Source organism: Schistocerca nitens, chromosome 6 (genome assembly GCF_023898315.1).
Source record: "Schistocerca nitens isolate TAMUIC-IGC-003100 chromosome 6, iqSchNite1.1, whole genome shotgun sequence".
Classification (NCBI taxonomy): domain Eukaryota; kingdom Metazoa; phylum Arthropoda; class Insecta; order Orthoptera; family Acrididae; genus Schistocerca; species Schistocerca nitens.
In genome coordinates this window covers 238,101,577-238,125,211 of record NC_064619.1, presented here as the reverse complement: position 1 = coordinate 238,125,211, position 23,635 = coordinate 238,101,577, and the positions used below count along the sequence as shown (strand labels likewise).

At 43.7% G+C, this 23,635-nt stretch overlaps 1 protein-coding gene across 1 annotated transcript in view; it reads right to left on the bottom strand.

Moving 5' to 3' along the window:
- Window positions 1–23,635, bottom strand: part of LOC126262820 (uncharacterized) — an 817,803-nt gene that overhangs the window by 488,868 nt on the left and 305,300 nt on the right. Inside the window, exon 2 of the mRNA XM_049959668.1 lies at window positions 12,463–12,540. Within this exon, the coding sequence (XP_049815625.1) occupies window positions 12,463–12,540 (78 nt within the window). The remainder of the gene's footprint in view (window positions 1–12,462; window positions 12,541–23,635) is intronic.

Sequence of the window (23,635 nt, the reverse complement as noted above, 5' to 3'; positions counted from 1 at the left end):
GACGTTTTTATATTAGACGTGAGCACATTAGAACTAACGTTTTTCCAAATCTCAGTCCACTCAATGTTTGGAAACTGTCGTTCTATTTTGTTTCTTTCTTCGCTTTTCTTTCGTTCCCGCATTATGGCTCTCGATGTTAAGTGTCGGGACTGCCTGAGTTCGACACTGACATAACTAAACTCAACATAGAAAATCCTCACGTGCTGTAAGCGACTGTTGATATTCTGCACGTCAATCGGGGGAAGCAGGCTTGGAGGTTTAATTATTCGGGGCGGACAGCATTTATGTAAAGACTATGTAACATCAGTATGACCTTATTGTAAAATTGTTTTTGTAACGCCATTTAGCCTGAAGATTGAAATCCGTTGAAACATGTCACTAACTAAATAAGTAATGCAATATTTAACGAAGTTTGTGACTGATAGCGGCAATTTAAAAAACCTTTTCATATTTCTTGAGACAGTCACGGTCAAAAAATAGTCAAAATGGCTTCAAATACTAAGTTCTTGTCAGCGAATTCAATGAACTGAACTCTCGTATTTGCGTTTTCTGTGCCACAAGACATGCACAAACTGAGCACCTATTATGTGAGTTAAAATATGAAGGGATGCTCTATCCAATGATTTGTACCTTTGTCTGTGTATCTTTTAGATATAGCACAGTCATCTTCAGAAAACCTGGTGATGCTTATGAATAACTTTAGATATACGTGATCAAGTCATATTAATGTGACCGCCGCCTACATTCGACGTCAATGTGCAATAACTATTCACAGACAGCAGGTGGCAGTACTAGCACTGCAGGGTATATGAAGCGTGTCTTGGGGGACGTGGAAAACGGTGCAGTCGTTGTCGTATTGCGGAAACGGAGCGATTTATCTGACGTCCGAAAGGGGAAGGGCCAAGGTGAAAGCATTTTAGAAACTTCTAAGTTTGTAAGCCGTACTCATGCCGCCGCTGTTAAGAGTATACCCTGAACGGCAAAATGGCGCCATCCAAAACCGGAGCCGAGGCAGTTGTAGTGCAGCACGGACCACGTATAACAGGCTTGAAAGACGGCTGCGGGGAGGTGTACGGGGTATAGTCGAGCAACTGTTGAGCTTCTCACCGTCCAAATGAACAAAGGGACTACTGATAGTGGCTCGGCTGGTCGCTGTGGCCGAGCGGTTCTAGACGCTTCAGTACGGAAACACGAGGGTGCTACGGTCGTAGGTTGGAATCCTGCATCGGCCATGGATGTGTGTGATGTCCTTAGGTTAGCTAGTTTTAAGTAGTACAGCTTTACTGTATGATTAAATGATGATGGCGTCCTCTTGGGGAAAATATTCCGGAGGTAAAATAGTCCCCCATTCGGATCTCCGGGCGGGGACTACTTTAGAGGACGTCGTTATCAGGAGAAAGAAAACTGGCATTCTACGGATCGGAGCGTGGAATGTCAGATCCCTTAATCGGGCAGGTAGGTTAGAAAATTTAAAAAGGGAAATGGATAGGTTAAAGTTAGATATAATGGGAATTAGTGAAGTTCGGTGGCAGGAGGAACAAGACTTTTGGTCAGGTGATTACAGGGTTATAAATACAAAATCAAATAGGGGTAATGCAGGAGTAGGTTTAATAATGAATAAAAAAATAGGAGTGCGGGTTAGCTACTACAAACAGCACAGTGAACGCATTATTGTGGCCAAGATAGACACAAAGCCCATGCCTACTACAGTAGTACAAGTTTATATGCCAACTAGCTCTGCAGATGATGAAGAAATAGATGAAATGTATGACGAGATACAAGAAATTATTCAGGTAGTGAAGGGAGACGAAAATTTAATAGTCATGGGTGACTGGAATTCGTCAGTAGCGAAAGGGAGAGAAGGAAACATAGTAGGTGAATATGGACTGGGGGGGAAGAAATGAAAGAGGAAGCCGCCTTGTAGAATTTTGCACAGAGCATAACTTAATCATAGCTAACACTTGGTTCAAGAATCATAAAAGAAGGTTGTATACCTAGAAGAATCCTGGAGATACTTAAAGGTATCAGATAGATTATATAATGGTAAGACAGAGATTTAGGAACCAGGTTTTAAATTGTAAGACATTTCCAGGAGCAGATGTGGATTCTGACCACAATCTATTGGTTATGAACTGCAGATTGAAACTGAAGAAACTGCAAAAAGGTGGGAATTTAAGGAGATGGGACCTGGATAAACTGAAAGAACCAGAGGTTGTAGAGAGTTTCAGGGAGAGCATAAGGGAACAATTGACAGGAATGGGGGAAAGAAATACAGTAGAAGGAGAATGGGTAGCTCTGAGGGATGAAGTAGTGAAGGCAGCAGAGGATCAAGTAGGTAAAAAGACGAGGGCTAATAGAAATCTTTGGGTAACAGAAGAAATATTGAATTTAATTGATGAAAGGAGAAAATATAAAAATGCAGTAAATGAAGCAGGCAAAAGGGAATACAAACGTCTCAAAAATGAGATCGACAGGAAGAGCAAAGTGGCTAAGCAGGGATGGCTAGAGGACAAATGTAAGGATGTAGAGGCTTGTCTCACTAGGGGTAAGATAGATACTGCCTACAGGAAAATTAAAGAGACCTTTGGAGAGAAGAGAACCACTTGTATGAATATCAAGAGCTCAGATGGAAACCCAGTTCTAAGTAAAGAAGGGAAGGCAGAAAGGTGGAAGGAGTATATAGAGGGTTTATACAAGGGCGATGTACTTGAGGACAATATTATGGAAATGGAAGAGGATGTAGATGAAGATGAAATGGGAGATAAGATACTGCGTGAAGAGTTTGACAGAGCACTGAAAGACCTGAGTCGAAACAAGGCCCCGGGAGTAGACAACATTCCATTAGAACTACTGATGGCCTTGGGAGAGCCAGTCATGACAAAACTCTACCATCTGGTGAGCAAGATGTATGAGACAGGCGAAATACCCACAGACTTCAAGAAGAATAGAATAATTCCAATACCAAAAAAAGCAGGTGTTGACAGATGTGAAAATTACCGAACTATCAGTTTAATGAGTCACAGCTGCAAAATACTAACGCGAATTCTTTACAGACGAATGGAAAAACTGGTAGAAGCGGACCTTGAGGAAGATCAGTTTGGATTCCGTAGAAATGTTGGAACACGTGAGGCAATACTAACCTTACGACTTATCTTAGAATAAAGATTAAGAAAAGGCAAACGTACGTTTCTAGCATTTGTAGACTTAACTGGAATACTCTCTTTCAAATTCTGAAGGTGGCAGGGGTAAAATACAGGGAGCGAAAGGCTATTTACAATTTGTACAGAAACCAGATGGCAGTTATAAGAGTCGAGGGGCATGAAAGGGAAGCAGTGGTTGGGAAAGGAATGAGACAGGGTTGTAGCCTCTCCCCGATGTTATTCAATCTGTATATTGAGCAAGCAGTAAAGGAAACAAAAGAAAAATTCGGAGTAGGTATTAAAATTCATGGAGAAGAAGTAAAAACTTTGAGGTTCGCCGATGACATTGTAATTCTGTCAGAGACAGCAAAGGACTTGGAAGAGCAGTTGAACGGAATGGACATCGAATATAGATTTAAGTGTCAGGAAGTCGTTTCTGAAAGTATTTGTATGGAGTGTAGCCATGTATGAAAGTGAAACATGGACGATAACCAGTTTGGACAAGGAGAGAATAGAAGCTTTCGAAATGTGGTGCTACAGAAGAATGCTGAAGATAAGGTGGGTAGATCACGTAACTAATGAGGAGGTATTGAATAGGACTGGGGAGAAGAGAAGTTTGTGGCACAACTTGACTAGAAGAAGGGATCGGTTGGTGGGACATGTTTTGAGGCATCAAGGGATCACAAATTTAGCATTGGAGGGCAGCGTGGAGGGTAAAAATCGTAGAGGGAGACCAAGAGATCAATACACTAAGCAGATTCAGAAGGATGTAGGTTGCAGTAGGTACTGGGAGATGAAAAAGCTTGCACAGGATAGAGTAGCATGGAGAGCTGCATCAAACCAGTCTCAGGACTGAAGACCACAACAACAACAACAAGTAATTCTAAGTTCTAGGGGGACTGATGACCTCAGATGTTGTCCCATAGTGCTTGGAGCCATTTGAATTTTTGACAGTGGCTCCTCAAAGAAAGTTCGATCGTTTATGCGAATGGGGCTCAACAGCACGCACCTGATACACGAACCTATTCTGACTGGTGTTCATAGGCGATGAAGGTTGGAATCTGCATGCCAGTACCGCAACTGGGTGTCAACTGAGTGGCGACAGATGGCCTTTTCAGATGAATCACGTTTTATGCTCAACTGGACAGATGATTCACGTTTTATGCTCCATTTGACACATGGCCTTTGCCGTGTACGGCCCTGCAGTAATCTTCGGAAGCGTCCAGGCAGGAGGAGGGCGTGTTATGGTCTGGGGAATGTTTTCGTGGCAGTCCCAGAGTGATCTCGTCATTCTGGAAGCCACGATGGATCAACACAAGTTTGTCTTCTTAGCCATGATGACATCTAGCAGCAGACTGATGCAACGTGTCACACAGCTCACACTGTATGTGCGTGGATCGAAGAGCACCAGGGTGAGGTTACCGTACTGCCATGGCTGCCAAACTACCCGTATTTTAACGCAATCGAGAGTCTGTGGGACCACAGCGATCGGGTTGGTCGAGCCGTATGTCCTCTTAACCGAGACACCTACCGCATCTGGCTACGGCACTGCAGTTGACATGGTTCCACATCCCTGTCAGTACCTCACTGACACTCTTCCTGGACGCCTCGCAGCGGCCTGCTCTGCAAATCGACGGAATCCTGCTTTTTTTGTCAAGTATAATGTTTTGTGATGGAGCCACGTTCCATGCCTCTGGATATGTTAACAAGCACAAGGTTCGCATTTGAGGGTCACAGAACCCACAGAGAAAAGGTGTGAGATAGCCCGAAAGCGAATGTTTCGTTCAAAAATGGCTATGAGCACTATGGGACTCAACATCTTAGGTCATAAGTCCCCTAGAACTTAGAACTACTTAAACCTAACTAACCTAAGGACATCACACACACCCATGCCCGAGGCAGGATTCGAACCCGCGACCGTAGCAGTCCCGCGGTTCCGGACTGCAGCGCCAGAACCGCTAGACCACCGCGGCCGGCGAATGTTTCGTGTGGGTTCATGTGCGATAAGGTACACTACTGGCCATTACAATTGGCACACCACGGAGATGAAGTGCTACAGACGCGAAATTTAACCGACAGGAAGAAGATGCTGTGATATGCAAATGATTAGCTTTTCAGAGCAGTCACACAATGTTGGCGCCGGTGGCGACACCTACAACGTGCTGACATGAGGAAAGTTTCCAACCGATTTCTCATACACAAACAGCAGTTGACCGGCGTTGCCTGGTGAAACGTTTATGTGATGCCTCGTGTAAGGAGGAGAAATGCGTATCATCACGTTTCCGATTTTAATAAAGGTCGGATTGCAGCTTATCGTGATTGCGGTTTATCGTATCGCGACATTCCTGCTCACGTTGGTCGAGATCCAATGACTGTTACCAGAATATGTAATCGGTGGGTTCAGGAGGGTAATACGGAACGCCGTGCTGGATCCCAACGGCCTCGTATCACTAGCAGTCGAGACGACAGGCATCTTATCCGCATGGCTGTAACGCATCGTGCAGCCACGTCTCGATCCCTGAGTCAACAGATGGGGACGTTTGCAAGACAGCAACCATATGCACGAACAGTTCGACGACGTTTGCAGCAGCATGGACTATCAGCTCGGAGACCATAGCTGCGGTTACCCTTGACGCTGCATCACAGACAGGAGCGCCTGCGATGGTGTACTCAACGACGAACCTGGGTGCACGAATGGCAAAGCGTCATTTTTTCGGATGAATCCAGGTTCTGTGTACAGCAACATGATGGTCGCATCCGTGTTTGTTGACATCAAGGTGAACGCACATTGGAAGCGTGTATTCGTCATCGCCATACTGGAGTATCACCCGGCGTGAGGGTATGGGGCGCCATTGGTTTCACGTCTCGGTCACCTCTTGTTCGCACTGACGGCACTTTGAACAGTGAACGTTACTTTTCAGATGTGTTACGATCCGTGGCTCTACCCTTTATTCGATCCCTGTGAAACCCTACATTTCAGTAGGATAATGCACGACCGCATGTTGCATGTCCTGTACGGGCCTTTCTGGATACAGAAAATATTCGACTGCTGCCCTGGAAAGCACATTCTCCAGATCTCTCACCAATTGAAAACGTCTAACAATAGTGGCCGAGCAACTGGCTCGTCACAATACGCCAGTCACTACTCTTGATGAACTGTGGTGTAGTGTTGAAGCTGCGTGGGCAGCTGTACCTGTACACGACATCCAAGCTCTGGTTGACTCAATGCCCAGGCGTATCAAGACCGTTATTATGGCCAGAGGTGGTTGTTCTGGGTACTGATTTCTCAGGATCTATGCACCTAAATTGCGTGAAAATGCAATCACATGTCAGTTCTAGTGTAATATATTTGTCCAATGAACACCCGTTTATCATCTGCATTTCTTCTTGGTGTAGCAATTTTAATGGCCAGTAGTGTAATTAGACTGTCCGTCTCTGCTAAGAAGACTATCACACGAACGGCATATATAGTAATGTTGGAGATGTTAGTTTTTCTCGGGGATGTACGCCTGCAACCAAACCTTTTGCTCCAACGAGAGGGTACTGCACCTCCCTAGTTGTTAGATGTTCGGGAAATTCTTCTTCGAACATCTGTTCTTTAGAAAGCAATAAACTATAGTCTGCATAGAAAGCCTCGAAGAACACACTAATCACTCACAGCAACAAAAAACTCAAAACAGTGTAAAATCCGATGAGGTATGAATATCACTGCTTAATCTACTTCAACTTAGAGAGCTGAGTTCCATAGAACCCGATCGGCTCATGCCATTAGTTTATCGCTCTTAGTACGAAGAAATTATGTTCACGTAAACTAACGCTCCTAAATTTCCCGAAGATGAAAATACACGTGAATAGTGCGGGCGAGCATGTGATTCAAGGAACTTGTCCTAATGTATATCACAATACAAATCAGTCGACGCCCTAAGAAAAAGGCCAGCCACGGTGGTCTCGCTGTTAAAGCGCTCAGTCCGGAATTGCGCGACTGCTACGGTCGCAGGTTAGAATCCTGCCTCGGGCATGGATGTGTGTGACGTCCTTAGGTTAGTTAGGTTTAAGTAGTTCTTAGTTTTAGGGGACTGATGACCACAGATGTTAAGTCCCATAGTGCTCAGAGCCATTTGAACCTAAGAAAAACTTATATTTTTTTTACGAACTGGTAGTAAGTTTACTTTCATAACAAGTTGTTATTTCAGTTACAGCTCACAAGGAAATAGTTACACTTATCACGGTTTCCACGCTTGAAACTGCCTGGTGTACGGCCTTGAATTGCGTCGCTATTGCAACACGACACACTTGTCTCTGCTTCCAGTGGCTTGCGAAGCTAGCGTTGAAAGCGATCATAGCATAATTAAATAGTCGAAGAAAAAAATTACTTACTTTTTATTCGTAACATACCTTCCAAATTAGTGTCGACCAAACACAAATAAAAATAATGTTTCTAATACGTTGTAACTACTACAAAACTGTGAAATATTGAGCCAATGTTGCGAACATGTATTTTTTTGTGAACAGTCGATAGAGAATTTTGGCCGACATTTGAGAGCCCTACATGTCGCAGGTGGACGGTTTTAGATAAAATGAACCAGAGTTAGGAAAGAATCCAGCACAATATCGGTATATTTTGGGAAGTGGCACCCATATCTAACCACATTTTGAAACCGGGGAGGGGAAAATTGATAACGTACCAGCGACTGCGATTTGAAACTATTGTCACGCTGGTAGATTGGAAACTGCGGTGATCTTTTCGTGACAATTTTATCTCGTAATATTCTGTAAAATGACTTCCATTCACGGGAAAATTCTCTGTCTACCGGTTGAAGCATATTAGTCGTACGACGTAGATCTGAAGCAGTTTTACTTCTTTGCCAGGGTGATTTCGAAATGCAGCTGCCGTTGAATCAGAATTATAACTTCATCAAGAATCTAGAAGGAAAAGGAACCTGTTCGGTGGAAACAAAGAACAGGGTGACACATGATAAATATAATGTATTTGTTTCTCATTCTTCCAGATGACTTCAGTTGGCGTCTTTTGTACATCCCCTAGCGAGCAGCACAACATTCACAGGACTCCCTATCGCCTGCGAGGCGAGTTTCAATGTGTACAATGTGCAGACTGTTTTTCGAAACTTGAATAGTATCAGGAAGATGTGTTCCAAATACTTACCAGAAATTAAAAGAAAGAGCTCAAAAAAAAAAAGACCAAAAGCAAATGTTAAGTTCCTATTTTTACAAAACCTCTGAGGTCCCTCTTCAATGAAGACCGTGACAACAAAATGTCCACACTTTCTCCGACCATGTGCACAACTCTAACCATCAGCTATAGCTTCTAGCGAGACCCATGACTATCCATCTCTTAGCCGCAAGCAAGCAAGGAATGCACCTTTTCGTTACTTTTTATCTAACTTTCAGTTCATGACGCCAACTGAAATTTAGTTCGTTGGTGTTAACTGACGTTAATTACGAGCTGCGAAAAAATCACAGGATGTTTAGACATGGAAAGTCTGACAAGTCCCTTGTCAGACACGAAGCATTTGCGGGCATAATAATAATTTTCTTCATTTTGGGTGAAACGAACAACACCTAAAATTTTTCCTAATATCCTGATACACATAGTATGTACACAGATCTTTTTTAATGCTACAAAAAATTTAGATTTCTTCTCATGATTTGAAACTGCTCTTGGTCTGCAACAACTTACAGGGTGGTTATAATTAAATTCCAGCTACTCATGAAGGTCCAATGTGGTATGTAATCATCGTATAGCAGCGAAACTTGGTAGAATATTGACAAAACTGTGTAAATGTCTGCTAAAAATAAAGTCAGCATTATGCTTTTCTCACTTGTTTGACATTTTCTGCCCACGTCCCGTCCTAATCCATTAAATCATATGAACACTATCGTAGATATGTTCAATGTTAAAGGATTTAAATTTAGCCTCTTACTTTTGTACAGAAAATATGGAGAAAGGAGGAGTTGCTTCATTTGGCAGAAACTGTTTTAATTTCAAGAATTTTGATATTGATAAATTTTGCTTAGAGGAGCACTTAGAAGCCTGACCAACAGAAGTAGTATATCATAATAACAGTAAGTATATACAGAGCACCTTCAGGAAATACGTCTTCATAAATAGTCTGGAAGCACTGTTGTCCCATCTCGCAGTGAAAAACAAGGAAACAGTGGTTGCTGGTGATTTTAATGTGGATTTATTGTAAAGCTCTGTCAGTGGGTAATTATTGCAATCAGTAACAGTGTCATTCAGTTTAATTCCTACTGTGAACTTTGCAACTAGGGTATGTAAATGGTCTGTGACTGCTATTCATAATATCTTTGTAGTGAAATCTAGGGAAAAAAAGTCGTATCACAAAACCAATAGCAAATGGGCTATCGGATCACGACACTCACCATCTAATGTTAAATGCTAAAATTTTTCAGGGTATAAAATCTATTAATTCTGAGTACAGAAGGGTAATAAATCAGTCAAAAATTGAGAATTTTAGGAGAGTACTCAAACATATGAAGCTGATAGATGTTGACAATACTTCTAAGTCAAACAGAAAATTCGAAGCATTCGATAATGTAATTACTTCATCATTTGAAAATAGTTTTCCCCTAACGGTTACTCAAATCAAACAGAAGCCTAAAAATCAATCATGGATTTCACAAGGAATAATGGTATCATATGGGACAAAAATGAACATGTATCTACTACCTAGGCACAGCTCTGATGTTGGCATTACAGTGCATTACAAAGAATACTGGAAAATATTGCAGTAACTAATCCAGAACTCTAAGCAGCTTTATTATGACACAAAGATAATTACATCATGCAACAAAATAAAAACTACATGGGATATAGTGAAGACACAGACAGGTAGGTCCAGAAGGGAAGAGGAACAGACAGATCTGAAAATAAATGAGATATTGGTAACAAGTGCATGTTGTGTCGCAAACCTCTTAAACAAGAACTGTGTTTCTGTTACAGCTTACGGCTATCAGGTTTAATAACCAGTGCAGTGGAATATCTGAGGCCGGTGTCTACAAATAAATTCAGTAAAATGGAAATGACATTCACTTCTCCCAAAGTAGCAGCATCCCTCATAAAATCCTTAAAATCAAAGTATTCTAGTGGTTACAATAACATATAAATGATGGTAATCAAAGAGTGTTTGAGAGAGTTGAATTAAATCAATCTCTTATCAGCTGAATATTTCCAGACTTTCCAAAAGATGCTAAATTTAAGCCTCTTTGCAAGAAGAGGGTTAAGGACATACCGTCAAACTATTGACCAATTTCAATTTACCAGGCTTTTTCAAAAATATTTGGAAACTTATTGTTCAAGTGTCTTCTTAAGCATCTGACAGCAAATGATATATTGTCCAAATCACAGTTTGGGTTCCTTAAGGGTTCCATTATAGAGAGGGGTATTTACACATATAGTGGGAATTTACTTAATTCATTAGATAACAAATTAGAGACTACTGACATTTCTGTGACTTGTCTGAAGCCTTTGAATGTGTCAACCACAGCATTCTTTTAAATAAACTGGAATATTTTGATGTCACTGGCAGTACTGCAAAGTGGTTCACGTCTTACGTAAGTAACAGGAAACAAAGAATGTCGTTGCGAAATCAATCTTCATCTGATTGGGAGTTAATTACGTGTGGTGTTCCTCAAGGTTCCATCTTGGGTCCGTTGTTTCTTCCTGTTTACATTAATGACCTCTCGTCTGTTATACTGCCAAATGCTAAGTTCGATTTGTCTTCAAATGATACAAACATTTCAATACATAGCAAGTCATGTACAGATTTAGAAAAGGCTCCTAATCAAGTTTTCACTGATATTAATAAACGGTTTAAAGATAATTCACTGCCATTATACTTTGAGGAGAATCATTGTATGCAGGTGAGAGCCTGTAAGAGATTTCCTTTCACCATATGTGTAACATAAGTACACATGCAGACAGAAGAGGTTGACACTGTTAAATTTCTGTGATTACAACTCGATAATAAGTTCAGTTGGGAAGGGCACACCACAGAATTGCTGGAGCACCCAAATAATTTGCAATGTGAATGATGACAGATGTAGGAGCTTATATATATATATATATATATATATATATATATATATATATATATATATATATATATAAAGGCTTGCATACTTTGCTTACTTTCATTCTATTATGTCACATGGGATCATATTCTGTATTAACTTGTCAAACTGAGAAAAAGTTTTTATAGTGCAAAAGCGTGTAATATGGCTAATTTTTTCAGTAATTTCAATAAGAACTTGTAGAAATCTGTTTGAGGAACTGAGAATTTTAACCATTTTTTCTAAGTATGTTTATTCCTTAATGAAATTTGATGCAAGTAAAATGTCTCTGTTTGCAGTCGACAGACCTACACATAATATCAATATAAGGAATAATAACAATCTACATAAAAACCTAAAACCACTTACCTTGGCCCAGAAATGGGTCTAATATTCAGGAACACACATTTGCAATAAATTGCCAGCAACCATTACAAACATTTTGGTAGGCAGCTCCTTCTACTCTGTAGATGAATATTGTAATAGTTACTCCTAGATCAGCTTAAGTAAAAATGTCTGTTACAATTCAGTTTTGATAGCACTTGGTCGCAACTGTCAAGGTTAGATATTTTATGTATGATAAATTTAGTAAAAGCGCATAAATATGTTTCATTGTGACGATGTAGTAATATATTGACACATCTTGTCAACCTCCAGACAAATGATCAGGGAAGTGAATATTATATTCAGAAGTTATATGTTTTTTATATTACACTTTCTGACCTGTTCCACACCCACGAGAATCTCATTTTTTAGTCTACGGAACGAAAATTGAATCTAATCGTACATGTAGAATCACTTCTGTAGGTCTTTCTTGCATCCGCAGCGCCAGATTTGCACATGGTGTCCGAAATTATAACTATTTTTTTCTCCTCCGTAAATTGGTTCTGCAATATGGCATTAGAATATCTAACAAGTTTCTCTGTCATATGATAATTACAACCTAAATTGGGTCTCTGTGAATAGCTGCACCAGTGTGAAAGAAAGATTGTCGGCCATATTTCTGGCGATATCTGTTTCAGTTTGCTAGCTGCTGCGCAGAGAACACTATCGTGATAAAGGAAAAGCTGCTCAGTTATTTATCAGCATTGCCATCGGACTAACCCAGTGCAGGACAGAGCCCCCGGCCGGCTGCAGGACTCGCTGGCCGCAACGGCAGCTAATAATAATAATGCGTGCGGCACGGCGCGGCGCGGCGCAGCGCAGAGGCGCGGCTTTGACTCGCACTCACCTGATTAGGTTCGGCTCGCTGCCCTGGCCTGGATGGCGACCCATGGAGCTGGCGGCAGAGGTCAGCTGTCCAGCGAAACTGCAACACCAACAGACCACGACTGTAAAGTTTCCTCCCGCTCTTGACTGCATTTCAGGCGTTATTATCAGCCGCAGATTTAATCAAAGGCATTCGCAAATTATTTAGTTGAGACTGAAGAGCTCAAGTACAGGCAGGTAAACAAGGAGACATTAAAAGCTGTTCCAATCTCAAGTCACCGTTAATATTTTAATACACTTTAAATATCGCTCATTGCAATTTGTAAGATAACAGGTTATGCATAGTTTATATTCAAAAATCCGGGCGAACGGCACTTGTAGGGTGATTCAGATGGCTCTACCTGTGAGTTTTATGCAATCGGCAACGCATTCAAAAACCGCGCACGAGATCTTCATATTCTCTCGCTTATATATGCAAACTATTAGCCCCACAGAAAAATGAGCAGGGCCTTTTTGTAGGAAATTTCATGCAAATTAAATTTTGTACAGGGCCACGATTTGGTTGAAGGTATGGTTTTCGAGTTATTCAAGAAAATCCCGTTTAAAGGCTACTTTTGTGTGTTTTTCTTGAATAATTTGAAACTACAATGTCTAGCGAAAATGTATTCCCATATAAATTTAATTACATTCGATTTCCTACAAAAGGTTCCTGTATATTTTTTCTGTACGGCTAATAATTTGTGCATGGGGAGCGAGGCAATATGAAAAACTTGGCTGTGGCATTTTAAGGTGTTGCAGACTGCGTTGAAGCTCATAGCTAGGCACAGCTGAATCACATTGTGCAGTAACTGTTTATTAGACATAATCTGAATCGTAACAAGCTACAGTGTGTATTCACACTACCCAGTTAATTGGCTATATATTTCACTCCAGGCAGTGCTGTTCTATAAATTTTCCAAAGAAAACCACTAAAGTTTAAATGAAACAACGTATAGGTCATTTACTGTTTATAATCCTCCACAAGCATTGTTAATCTTAAACGTTTGAGCCACTTAAAATTCTAAATCACCTTTCCTAATAACGCCTCATTGTCATCTTATCTTTTCCACTGTATTTTAGCTTCCTTCCTCTCATTTTATTTCCAAACCTTCGACATTTATTTCACTTTTGATATTCATTAACATTCAGCGTAACTTCGTTCCTTCTTTACTACAATGCCCCATGAATGTACGTCAGTCAGAGAACATGGTCCCCAGTATAATGTCTCTTTGCATTAATTACCTATTTGGTGTTAGAGTATACGTTTATCAACTGATCCAATAAAGACCTCAAAGCTAATTGTTTTCTGAATTTGCTAGCACCGACAAAGAGGAGATACGGATGTGAAATTTTATTGTTACGTTACGAGAAAAGGGACGTATACTTGCTGCAATAATGAGCTATCTGTAGGAAGTTTCCGCATGATCTCAAGAAGCCTTTGAGATGGAAAAGCTTCTGTCCACGAATCAACACGGATTCAGAAGGCTTCGCTGGAGCGAAACTCAGCTTTCCCTTTTCTCACATGATATCCAGAGAACCGTTCCATATTTCTATCGGGAGAAGAATAAAGAGGAGAATGTAAAAGTGGGTGAGAGCTAGAGATAATGAGTGATAGGGAGTCTATGACACTGACAACGGGGAAGAGAGACATAGTGACAGTGAGAAGGGACAGCAGCAGTGGGAAAGACGGAACGAGATAGTAGTAGTAAGGGAAAGAAGGAAAAAGGAAAAGAAGGAATGGGATAGTTGCAGTACATAAGACGGAAACAGTGACAGTGAAAGGAGACAGTAATAGTAGTAGTAGTAGTAGGACACAGAACAAAGGAGGCTGTGGCTGTGACACAGGAGACAGTGACAGTCCAGGAATAAATTGAAATTCCCGTGCCGCGAGACCATGACACGCCACTCGAAGAGCCAAATTAAATGGTGCAGGTCGCTGATAAAATGCAGTATCGTGCAATAATTAGTTTTCTGCATTTGAAAGAGGTGATAGAGCAACAGCCCATGCTAAGCTGGTATAAGCGTACAGCAACAATGCACCACAATATGACTCAGTGCTTGGTGTCACGGACGTTTCCATTGTGGTGGACAAAGAGACTCGCAGTATCTCTGCGAAGAAAAGGTAATCACACGAGAACTGGACGCCGTATCACAACAAAAGTGATAATCGAAAAAGCGAAAACATTGATGGGTTAGTTTTTGTCATTTTGAACGCGACTGAGGTCATCGCCCGCTGGGCTACGCCATTGCTCACGCCCGTTCAAAAAGCCATCTGAACCGAGGCAGAAGTGGAAATGTTGCAGCTGTGTGAGGTTAGTCCAGGCAACTTGTTGTAGCCGCCTAATCTCCGTGGACAAGTACTGCTATGACTCAGAGACAAAGGAGCAAGCAGGGCAGCGGAAAAGAAGCGGATTCGCCAACGCCGGAAACGATGAGGTCCCATTCGTCATCGGGCAAGGTGACGCTGACTGCTCCTGGATCTGCCATGATGTGCTGATGAAGATCATGCTCGGAGGGCGCAAACCTTCGTAGGAGCATACTACAGAAATCTCCTGCCGTGACTACAATGGGCTGTCAAAACGAAGAGTCGCGGGAAACTGCCGAAGTGGGTGTTTCCACTCTACAGCAACGCTCCACCTCATTCTGCGCAGCACACGGCCGCACGTATTGCTTTTTTAGGCTATCAAATTCCACCTTAAAACCATATTCTCCTGATATTGTACCTCTTTTCTTGGATGAAGTAGCCGTCTGGCACGTTTCGTAAACAGCCAAAGTGCAGACTTCTACAACGAAAGTTTCCGCCAAATCATTCATCGTCGGGTATCAAGCGATTACTGCAGGGTTGGAGGGGGAGAGTGGTTCTCTGCTGGAGGTTGGCCAGGGAGCGGACGAAGAAGGCAGCGGACCAGCTGATAAACACTTTATTGATGAACACGAGCAGAGATGGTTCAGCCCATCTGAAACAAACAGAGTGCAGGTGACGGAAGGTGATACTCGGCCGCCAGCAGACTGAGATGGGAGTCCCGACGCAGGCGTTTCCAGTGGAGGGTAGCGGCGGCCCGGGTACCGCAGCATACTGGCGGATGGAGCCTGACAGGTTGCGGTGCGGCGCAGAGGTCGTTGGTTCGCGGCCCAGCGGGAGGCGGTGTCATAGATGCGGCGACGACCGGCAAAGGCTGCGCTTTATCGGACGCCCCAGCTGTGACTACATGCTGACGGGCTGGTCCTGCTGGTTAAAATCCAGTTTGGACTTGCAAACAGCTGCGGTAGAGCCCCAGTATCGAGGCCGCGTCGAAACATCTGGAGCGGGTTCGATGGCCTGGTGTGGCGTAAACGGTATGTCGTTGGAACATGCGACGGGAATCTGTGTGATGTCCCTCACAAGGAAGCGCCAGTGTTTGCTCATGCTGCTGAGCAGGCAGGGCATTGGACGGTAAATGCGGCCTGGTTTCGGTAGCTGGCCTGCGGTCCCGACTATCGGTGTTTGAGCCGCTACAGATGGAAAAAAATGTGTCCCATTACAGAGTGAATACGTAGAGAATAACTGACAGCATCACAAAATGTCATGCTCTGAGTTCATTTTTAGATTATAATTACACTGAAGAGCCAAAGAAACTGGTACGATAGCCTAATATCGTACAGGGGCCCCGCGAGCACGCATAAAAGCCGCAACACGACGTGGCATGGACTCGACTAATGTCTGAAGTAGTGCTGGAAGGGTAATTGACACCATGAATCCTGCGAGACTGTCCATAAATCCGTGGGAGTACGAGGTGGTGGAGATCTCTTCTGAACAGCACGTTGCAAGGCATCCCAGATATGCTCAATAATGTTCATGTCTGTGGAGTTTGGTGGCCAGCGGAAGTGTTTAAACTCAGAAGAGCCTTCTTGGAGCCACTCTGGACGTGTGGGGTTCCGCATTGTCCTGCTGGAATACACAATGGGCATGAATGGATGCAGGTGATCAGACAGGATGCTTACGTACGTGTCACCTGTCAGAGTCGTATCTAGAGGTATCAGGGGCCCCATATCACCCCACCTGCACACGCCTATCTCCGTTACAGAGCCTCCACCAGCTTGGACAGTACCCTGCTTACATGCGGGGTCTATAGATTCATGAGGTTGTTCCCTTACCCGTACACGTCCATCTGCTCGATACAATTTGAAACGAGTCACATTCGACCAGGCAACATGTTTCCAGTCATCAACAGCCCAATGTCGTTGTTGACGGACCCAGGCGAGGCGTAAAGCTTTGTGTCGTGCAGTCAAGGGTACACGAGGGGCCTTCAGCTCCGAAAGGCCATATGGATGATGCTTCGTTGAATGGTTCGCACGTTGACACTTTTTGATGGCCCGGCTTTGAAATCTGCAGCAGTTTGCGAAAGGGTTGCATTTCTGTCATGCTGAACGATTCTCTTCAGGCGTTGTTGGCCCGTTCTCGCAGGATCTTGTTCCGGCCACAGCGATTTGATGTTTCACCGCATTCCTGATATTCACAGTACACTTGTAAGTAGGCTGTTTAGGTTTTTATGGTGGTAACGCCACGTAGCGGTCTGTATCAAAATCACTGACTGTGCTGTGTGCAGTCTGTGTCTGGTTGGACGCATTGTTGGAATATTTGTTATTGTAGTGTTGGGCAGTTGGATGTGAACAGCGCGCAGCGTTGCGCAGTTGGAGGTGAGTCGCCAGCAGTTGGTGGATGTGGGGAGAGAGATGGCGGAGTTTTGAGAGCGGATGATCTGGACGTGTGTCCATCAGAAAGAGGAAATTTGTAATACTGGATATCATGAACTGATATATATGATGAATTTTGAATATTATGAAGGTAAATACATTGTTTGTTCTGTATCAAAATCTTTCATTTGCTAACTATGCCTATCATTAATTAGTGCCTTCAGTAGTTAGAAGCTTTTATTTAGCTGGCAGTATTGGCGCTCGCTGTATTGCAGTAGTTCGAGTAACGAAGATTTTTGTGAGGTAAGTGATTTATGAAAGGTATGGGTTATTATTGTTAGTCAGACCCATTCTTTTCTAGGGATTATTGAAAGTCAGATTGCGTTGCGCTAAAATATTGTGTGCCAGTTTAGTAATGATCAGAATAAGTAAAGAGAAAATTGTCTGAGTACGTTGAGTTTTGCTTAGCTGTTTGTAAATCAAATAACGTAAGAGGTTTACCAGCACAGTAATTCATAATTTTTCTAAGGGGACGTCTCACACTCGTGGAATGGTCGCACGGGAAAATCCCCAATTCTGGCTACGTCGTCGATGCTGTGTCCCATCGCTCGCGCGCCGAGTATAACACTACGTACAAACTCACTTAAATCTTGATAACCTGTCATTGTAGCAGCAGCAACCGATCTAACAACTGCGCCAGACACTTGTTGCCTTACGTAGGCGTTACCGACCTCTGCACCGTATTCTCCCCGTTTACATGTTTCTGTATTTGAATACGCATGCCTATACCAGTTTCTTTGGCGCTTCGGTGTAAAACTTTAGAAGTACACCTCGCATATTTAGGTAGTGGTGGTCGCATTCTAGGTACGACCCGTTTCACTCAATACAGGAGTGACTCGTTCGTCCCAATACTAAAAACATTTGTGGGTGTCGTTTCTCACGAGGCTGTATAGACGAGCCACCGGTTATTTCCTTTTTGCCTCGCCTTTGCGTCACAACAAATAGTTTTTCACTAATGCGAGCAGTCACGTTCCTTTATTGCGGATATCGTACACTGTGGGGCTAATGAGCCGTCCTCGAGTTGTTCATGTTAGCAAAGCTATCGGGAGCACTAACGTTCGTAGCAGAGATAATGGATGAGCAAGACAAAAACCGCAATTTGCTGGCGGAAGAAATGTGCAGCAAATATATTCTGCTTCGAAAACCATTGAAACATAATAGACATCTATTTTGCTTTAAACGATCGATTCCTTTGTAGGCTGGTTTCCTTACTGTTCCCTTTCCTTATTTGCCAGTACTGACCTAATGAGTATTGCATAAATAAGTGTGACTGTAGTGATGCGTTGCACCAAAACAAATTACCCATTGTTCTGAGAGTAAATACACTCCTGGAAATTGAAATAAGAACACCGTGAATTCATTGTCCCTGGAATGGGAAACTATATTGACACATTCCTGGGGTCAGATACATCACATGATCACACTGACAGAACCACAGGCACATAGACACAGGCAACAGAGCATGCACAATGCCGGCACTAGTACAGTGTATATCCACCTTTCGCAGCAATGCAGGCTGCTATTCTCCCATGGAGACGATCGTAGAGATGCTGGATGTAGTCCTGTGGAACGGCTTGCCATGCCATTTCCACCTGGCGCCTCAGTTGGACCAGCGTTCGTGCTGGACGTGCAGACCGCGCGAGACGACGCTTCATCCAGTCGCAAACATGCTCAATGGGGGACAGATCCGGAGATCTTGCTGGCCAGGGTAGTTGACTTACACCTTCTAGAGCACGTTGGGTGGCACGGGATACATGCGGACGTGCATTGTCCTGTTGGAACAGCAAGTTCCCTTGCCGGTCTAGGAATGGTAGAACGATGGGTTCGATGACGGTTTTGATGTACCGTGCACTATTCAGTGTCCCCCCGACGATCACCAGTGGTGTACGGCCAGTGTAGGAGATCGCTCCCCACACCATGATGCCGGGTGTTGGCCCTGTGTGCCGGCCGAAGTGGCCGTGCGGTTCTAGGCGCTGCAGTCTGGAACCGCGTGACCGCTACGGTCGCAGGTTCGAATCCTGCCTCGGGCATGGATGTGTGTGATGTCCTTAGGTTAGTTAGGTTTAACTAGTTCTAAGTTCTAGGGGACTAATGACCACAGAAGTTGAGTCCCATAGTGCTCAGAGCCATTTGAACCATTTTTTTGTTGGCCCTGTGTGCCTCGGTCGTATGCAGTCCTGATTGTGGCGCTCACCTGCACGGCGCCAAACACGCATACGACCATCATTGGCACCAAGGCAGAAGCGACTCTCATCGCTGAAGACGACACGTCTCCATTCGTCCCTCCATTCACGCCTGTCGCGACACCACTGGAGGCGGGCTGCACGATGTTGGGGCGTGAGCGGAAGACGGCCTAACGGTGTGCGGGACCGTAGCCCAGCTTCATGGAGACGGTTGCGAATGGTCCTCGCCGATACCCCAGGAGCAACAGTGTCCCTAATTTGCTGGGAAGTGGCGGTGCGGTCCCCTACGGCACTGCGTAGGATCCTACGGTCTTGGCGTGCATCCGTGCGTCGCTGCGGTCCGGTCCCAGGTCGACGGGCACGTGCACCTTCCGCCGACCACTGGCGACAACATCTATGTACTGTGGAGACCTCACGCCCCACGTGTTGAGCAATTCGGCGGTACGTCCACCCGGCCTCCCGCATGCCCACTATACGCCCTCGCTCAAAGTCCGTCAACTGCACATACGGTTCACGTCCACACTGTCGCGGCATGCTACCAGTGTTAAAGACTGCGATGGAGCTCCGTATGCCACGGCAAACTGGCTGACACTGACGGCGGCGGTGCACAAATGCTGCGCAGCTAGCGCCATTCGACGGCCAGCACCGCGGTTCCTGGTGTGTCCGCTGTGCCGTGCGTGTGATCATTGCTTGTACAGCCCTCTCGCAGTGTCCGGAGCAAGTATGGTGAGTCTGACACACCGGTGTCAATGTGTTCTTTTTTCCATTTCCAGGAGTGTAAATGGATACTCACTAAGCAGTAGTTCATTGTATACGCCGTAAGTTAGTACACACTACTATTTTTGGTGTAACAACTAAATTCTAACCTTGCCAAACCTTAAAATACATATACCTGCTTCGCCCGAAGACTGCTTGACTTATTCTAATTTGCCGTGATATTTACTCTTTGATTAACACAACGACCAGCGCGTGGGCGCAGCTTCTTTTCCCTAGCGCACTGCACAGAAACAGTGAAGGATTCAAGCACAGGTGAATGGGAAAAAAGACAAGGCCGCTATAATGTGTCAGAGACTGTCTCGTATTTCGTTGCGGCGCTGCTAGGAGCACAGCGCGTGGTAGTGATAGTGGCAGCGTAGGAATAAACAGGAGAAACGTAGATGATGACGTAAAGGAGATTGAATATTTGCGTCCACCTACATCTGCATTAACGTGATTACTCTTCAGTGCACACTTAAGAACTTCGCAGAGGGCTCATCGAATGACTTTCAGAGACTATTTCTTTGCCCTTCCATTTCGATCAGCGTGGGTAAAAGGAACACTCAGATCTTTCTGTGCGAGCTTTGATTTCTCTTACTTTATTGGAAACTGGAAATTTGTGGTAAACACTGTGGGACCAAACTGCTTAGGTCATCGGTCCCTAAGCCTACGCACTACTTAATCTAACTTAAACGCACTTATCCTAATCACAACACACACACACACATGCCCGAGGGAGGACTCGAACCTCCGACGGGGGTGGGGGGGGGGGGGGGGGAGGGGGGGAGCCGCGCAAACCGTAACAAGACGCCCAAGACCGCACGGCTACCCCGCGCGGATCTCTTGTTGTATTACGATAATCGTTTCTCCCTATGTAGATGGGCGTCAACAAATTGTTTTCGCATTCGGTGGAGAGAGTTGGTAATTGAAATTTCGTGTAACGACCTCGACCCAACAAAAATCTCCTTTGTTTTAATGACTGTCATCGCAACTCGCTTATCATATTCGTGACTCTTCCCCCCCCCCCCCCCTCCCTGCTTAGCGATAATACAAAACGAGCTGCCTTTCTCTGAACTTCTTCGATGTGCTCCGTCAGTCTTTTCTGGTAGGGCTACCACCCCTCCCCCCTCCCCCTTCCAGCGGTATCCTGAAGAGGACGAAACACAGACAATAAGCAGTCTCTTTAGCAGATTTTCTGCATCTTCTAAGTCTTCTGTCAACAAAACGCATCTTTGGTTCGACATCCTCACAACATTTTCTATGTGATCGTTTCAATTCAAGTTGTTCGTGATTGTAATTCCCAGGTATTTGGTTGAAATCACAGACTTTAGAATTATGTGATTTATAGTATAACTGAAATTTAACAGATTCCTTTTAGTACTCTTGTGGATGCCCTTAACTGTGTGGAGCAATTGCCACTTCTCGCACAATATAGATTTCTCATCTAAATCATTTTGCATAAGGTTTTGATCTTCTCATGACATTACTAAACGGTAAACGACAGCATCATCTGCAAACATCAAAGACGGTTGTTCATATGGTCTCCTAAATAGTTTGCATGGATTAGGAATAGTAGGGTAGATCACCAGATATCACATATGTTGTACTCGATAACTTTCCGTCAATTACTACGAACTGTGACCTTTCTGACAATCAATTACGAATCCATTCGCTCAACTCTGTCGATACTCCATATGCGCGCAATTTAATTAGGTGCTGCTTATGAGAAATGGTCTGAAAAGCGTTCTGCAAGTCTAGAGATATGGAATCAATTTGAGTTCCCCTGTCGATAGTACCCATTACTTCGTGTGAATAAAGAACTAGTTGTTTCTCACAAGAGTGAGATTTCCTTAATTCGTGCTTTGTACCAATAGATCGTTTTGTTTGAGGTAATTCGTTATGTTTGGTCACAATATATGTTCCAAAATCCTAGTGCAAATCGATGTCAGTGATATAGGACTGTAATTCAGTGGAGTACTCTTACGTCCTTTCTTGCGTACTGGTGTGACCTATGCAACTTTCCAGCTGTAATGTCTCTTGCAGCGGTCTCTCCGCGATATTTTCAGAAATTTTATAAATTATATATCTCAGTACATAACTCGAAATATCTCTTCTTATCTTACCGATTCCTAAACTTTAATATACGATGATTATCAATGCAAAGTAGTTTCAAGCCTTATTATTCCTTGGAGCGTCCATTTACTCCATGGAATAGCTTCTCTCCTATCTGTTTTCTCTTATGAAAAGAATGAAGGAGTGCTTGCCGATTAGCCGTGAAAGAACGAAGATGTATATGTATGTATTGTTGAGCTAGTCGCCATCTTGATGAGATTCTGTATGAGAAGGAATTGAATACATAAACTAAACAAAAGTGTGTTCGCGTATTATTTAACTGTTTATTATTGACAGTGTCTGCTTACTACGCTGTGTTGCACGGGATCAGTGGGGAACGTTTGATTTACACTGGAAGAACCTGCCGTTTTGTATGCTCAAGATATCCAGTTTATTACTTCAAATAAATAGGCTAACACGGTCTTACCAGCAGATCTCCGGTCTTCCCCATGTGATCACCGTAAGTTAATAATTATTACAAATGTTTTTAGGAGATCGACTGACAATTTTCGTCGCACCGAGACTTCGAAATTGCTTCACTGCCTTATGGAATTTAAGTTAAGCTCAATTGAATCAGGATAGAACAATATTGAACTGTGTGAATGTGATAAGCCTGCTTTGTGAATGAAAATTCCCTTAATACACGCATGTTTTTACTAACCTGAGCAGTGAAGCTAAAGCAGGCCGGTGTGAGAGAGGTTTTTAAATTTTGGATCCCACAAAAATATTAAACAGCCTCCAAGTACGTAGCCGTTAGCAGCAAACCGAAACTGCCTATTGACCCAAAAGAGGACGTGGAAAGCGAATACCGGCTGAGATCGTACTAGCAGATGACATTCTTACCACCAGGATCTATCACTATTGTCCACATTGCCTGTGGGCCGGCGTGGAGCTGGTCTGTTTACTTCCTGAGGGAGATCTTCCACAGGAAACAGGACGGAATGACGCGATGGGGGAAGGGGGGGGGGGGGAAGGGGGGAAGGGGATTGGGGGAAGGGGTAGGGGGGGGGAGGGAGGGAGGGATGTGCAGGGACGGCACACAAGAGAACTGGGGCGGAATCGAATAAAATAACTTTCACTCAGCGGCTGGGCCGTTGCAAGCGTTATTGCAGCACAGCGCATCTCCTTTGAAAATATTTCTCTACACGCTGACTGAGGGAGAATACAGTGAACGCTCTCTCATGTTGTCTTGACTAGGCACGTACGAATACCAGCAGGCGAATGATAGGCTTTGGTAAAAATGTGAACCAGTACAAGTAAAAAAGTGAGTAAAACACCAGGTGGTTATGATTAAAATGCAGCTACTCACAGATGTACAGTGTAGGCTGTAATTGTTGTATTTGCAGCAAAACTCCACAGATATACTAACGC